The 4026-nt window shown below is 48.9% G+C and overlaps 1 protein-coding gene across 2 annotated transcripts; it reads right to left on the bottom strand.

The window, feature by feature from the left end:
* Positions 1-2716: 2716 nt before the first annotated feature.
* LOC116897989 (keratin-associated protein 11-1) lies at positions 2717-3581 on the bottom strand. Of its 2 annotated transcripts, XM_032899392.1 has the most exons (2): positions 3206-3581; positions 2717-3145 (listed from the first exon to the last, which is right to left on the bottom strand). In XM_032899392.1, exons 1-2 carry the CDS (start codon positions 3579-3581, stop codon positions 3030-3032), a joined length of 492 nt encoding a protein of 163 aa, XP_032755283.1. In that variant the 3' UTR covers positions 2717-3029. The 2 variants fall into 2 exon arrangements, with proteins under 2 accessions (XP_032755283.1, XP_032755282.1); XM_032899391.1 differs by having other exon boundaries at positions 2717-3581.
* Between the last annotated feature and the right edge of the window lie 445 nt (positions 3582-4026).

The following is a 4026-nucleotide window of genomic DNA, read 5'->3' as shown; positions in this document are numbered from 1 at the left end:
ATTTGTTGGACGAAAGGCAAAGAAGAGAGATGGAGATAGGGAGGAGGGGTGGGGAATTTAGCACTGGATTTGACAAGGAAGAGGATAAAGGCCAGAGTGGACTGAGAAGGTGGAAAGTGAAGTGATTGGTGTACTGAGTGCCACCGAAGGTCACTTACAAGTATCCATCATGCGACCCCTGCACCGTGTGTACTTTACCACATAAAATTTGTATCACCTACGTTATAACCAGAGTATAAATGACGTGTGCGTCCCCAAACTTGCCATAAAGTCTTCCGGATGTGCACGCACACTAAGTGCCTTAGTAAGTGGATGTACTGAAAACCTAAGAGAGGAAATACTGTCAGACTGTCTAACGGCTAGGACAGGGTGCTCTGAGCAAAGGCAGCCGATACATCGAGAAGACACACCGCAAAGTGGCCTGATCCTTCTAAGGTAAGGCAGTCAAGGCCAAAGACAAGTGTGTGTGTGGAGGGGGACAGGACACGATTCCCCAACCTGTCCTAGAGCTGTGAGGCAGTCATAACTTTAAAAAAACGGAAAAGCAAAGCCACTCCCCCTCTCTCCCAACAAGAGACAGCTCACTGGACTTCCATATCAAAGGGCGGACGGCCCCCCTTGAGATCTGGGTACACATACTCTGTCGGTTTATTCCTGAAAGCAGAGGCTTGCGATGCTATCACTGCTTCCGGTTCCCGGGCGAGCTGAGGAGGAGGCAACAAACCTGCAGAGCCCAGCAGAAGCTGTACCCTCCCCACGGTGATGGAGAGTCGGACACAAATTGCATTTCGAGGCCTTAGGCTAAGGAACCATCACATCTCTGTCTTCAAGATGGCTCTCCAAGACGGACATAAAATATACTGTGCAATAAGGCAAAGAACGGAGAGGACTTTCCAAAGTCCAAGTATAAATAAAAGTGTTCTAATAGCAAAGCAGTAATAATAAGTTGCCAAGCAGAGATGAAGGTCAGGAACGGCTGGGTGAGATTGCCGCAATATACACGATGGCCCCTAGTACGGCCAACATCCCCAGCAAAGCACTTTTGTGTCACACTATCACACCCGCCTCAATATTATTATGAATACATCAATGTTACATATGGGCACTGATTAGTCCCATAAGTAAAAGAGACGCCATCCATTCATTGGAACCTAGAAAGCTGAAAAGCAAAATAATAAAATAAAATAAAATAGAGTGGAATAAAAGTCTATCAGTCTCTGAATTATTCGAATCATATATGAAGTGCCATTTACAGAGAGAGAGAGAGAGAGAGAGAGAGAGAGAGAGAGAGAGAGAGAGAGAGATTTGTATTTTGGGAAGAACTGGAGCATTTTGGAAAGTCAGCAATTCTTTAAAAGAAAAATGAGGGAAGAGGGGGGACATGGGATGAGCACATAGCAAAAGCCATTTCTTGCTTTAGTGAGAGATGAACGTAAGTGACATCCAACGCTCTTTGATAAAACAGACATTTGAAGACGAGAGTCAGCAGAGGGAAAAATTGAAAACATTGCATCTATATAGAAATCATCTGTACGTTTCGCCTCTGAAAAGCCATCAGTGACATAAGAAAAACACTCTGCAGAGGCCGCAGAGGATGAGGCACGGGATCTCCGCAAAGCAGCGCTTGCCAGCAGAAAAGGCATCTGCGGCTCCCAGCACTGGCCCCACAGAAGTCCCTATTTCGTCGAATGACTGTCCACTTGTGTGTCTGTTGGAGCAGTTCGGAAGAGAACATATTGAGATGTGCCTGTGGACATGACAGATGACAGGGGCAAAAGCAGACCCATCGGTAGCCCGTCCTCACTTTTTCATGAAAGGTGAAGGGAGCTGGCGAGCGGAATCCCGCCCATCCAGATGGCTTGGCCTACCAGGATACGGATACGGATTGCAGGGGAAAGCAAGCAGGAAGTGAGGTTATGAGGGTAAAAGCAAACCAAGACAGGAGCTGGGGTTGTAGCTCAGAGGTACAGTAGTTGACCAGCATTCACTAGGTCCTTAGCACCACATAGAAGAAAAAAATATTAAGAAATAAAATGTCCCTGACATTTTTCTTAAGTCTCTTTTGCCAGATACACTAAATATCATTGGCTCATCATGTCTGGGGACCGCAGGTTTGTTCCAGAGAGCAAGGGGAGGATATAGCTAACATCAGTCCTTTGGATGCAGTTATTCCTGAGGCCGAGAATCCACTATTCTTCCTTCTCCAATCTCCCTCCAGCCCAGTTGATCATGGACCGGTCATGTCAAAGGTTTCCACGGTGGCCTTTCAACGAGGAAATCCTCTGAACTCTGCTCCTCTACTGCAACTCTCTCTGAACTCCCTCACTTCCTGAACAGCTTTCCTTTACCTTCACGGAAGCCATTTTGTGGGTCCCTCAAATTTTCAGAGAATTGTAGACATCAAATCAGTCATCAAATCTCAGTGCTTCACCACGGCCCTAACTTGAACACCTTCTCTGAACCACAAAGCGCAAGGTAGTCAGTCTCTGGCTTGCCCCCGAGCGTAATCACTGCACCTGTCCTCCGTGCTCAGGAAGCAGAAGGAAGTCAGGACCTGATCAGCAAAGAAGGATTCGCAAATAACGGAACCCCCTAGCAAATAAAGAAGGCTGCTGAGACACACGGTTGCAATGCCAACTAATGCGAGTTTATTGAGAAATACACACAGCAACAAGCTCCCTCTTTCCGAGGCACAAAAGCAGAAGCCAGGCAATAAAGCAGCAAGGTGAAGACATGGGCTGTTGGCGGGAGAGCCTCTGGACGCATCGGGAGGCCTCAGACTGGACTGAGGTGGCGAAGCCTCTGGAAGCTTTGAGAAGCTGACACAGAACCGGAAATCAAACCTTAAAGTTATCTTAGTGCTGGCAAGAAACATTTTAGAGTGCCGATGAAGGCAGCTTGGGCAGAGCTAGCAGCCAGCAACTTGGCAGTCAATAGCACGATGAAATATTCAGGCAGCATACAGGAAGGTCCTGGGAACACAGCTGGCAGGGCACGGAGACTCAACTGGCTCACTGGCTCTCATGCACTTAGCAAGTTCTTCGGCAGCTGGACACACAGGATTGCTGGTATGTCCTGGAGACTCCACAGGTTGGTTGGCAGACAGTAGAAATGCCTCCCACTGGTTGGCAGACGGTAGAAATGCCTCCCACTGGTTGGCAGACAGTAGAAACGCCTCCCACTGGTTGGCAGGTGGTAGAAACGCCTCCCACTGGTTGGCAGGAGCTGGAAATTCCTCCCAGGGACTGACAGCCAGTGGACACAAAAGTGAGTGGCCGGCTACAGGGAGTAGAGCAGGGATTGGAGACACAGGTAGTCTGTCGGTTGCAAGTTACCTGGACGGGAGTGGAGACACAGGAAGTTCTCTGGTAGCACGTTGGCTGGCAGACACTAGGCTCACAACACGACTCCTGACAGTGGTCCAGGAGCCAGGACCCAGTTTGGAAGGAACTGGGCAAGTAGAGGCCACTCAGGCAGTCTGCATCACGGGCTGAAGCTGTGGTAACTGGGCCCACTGGAGCAGCGTAACGTCCTCCAACTGCCCTGGAAGAGCAATTTCTTGTGGAGCAGTTGAAAGGCATGATGGCAGAGAGAGGGTGGCACTGTGTCCTTGGCGTTAGCTGAATTCTGAATGCTGCTTCGGGCTCCTGGGCTTTTATATACCCTTGTTCATGGGTGGGGTTCCCCTTGCTGGCTCCCTTGGCTTCTTTGGCTTACACCACCTTGCCTTAGAACATCCTGTGAATCTCCGAGTTAATTGTCCTTCGAGAAGCCTTCTCCCTCGTAAAGGACATTTAGTAGTTTGGTAACCAAATCATAAGTCTCCTGCACTGTACTTAGTCTGGGTTAAGAATGCAGTTGACGACTTCAAAGCTGTTGGTCATCCTTACCCACATTTCATTCCCCATTTATCTTCTTGCGTCTGATGAGTGTCCATCCAGCCACAACTCCAAACATACCACTGCCCCACCAACACACTCTCTCTCCCTTCCGGCCAGGGCTGACTGCAAGCTCACACCAGGTTTG

This window comes from Rattus rattus, chromosome 4 (assembly GCF_011064425.1).
Source record: "Rattus rattus isolate New Zealand chromosome 4, Rrattus_CSIRO_v1, whole genome shotgun sequence".
NCBI lineage: Eukaryota > Metazoa > Chordata > Mammalia > Rodentia > Muridae > Rattus > Rattus rattus.
This window is presented reverse-complemented; position numbering and strand designations above follow the sequence as displayed.

Coding starts and splice junctions, on each gene's coding strand:
- LOC116897989 (XM_032899391.1), bottom strand. CDS start 3,581: ATGCCTTTCAACTGCTCCACAAGAAATTGCTCTTCCAGGGCAGTTGGA.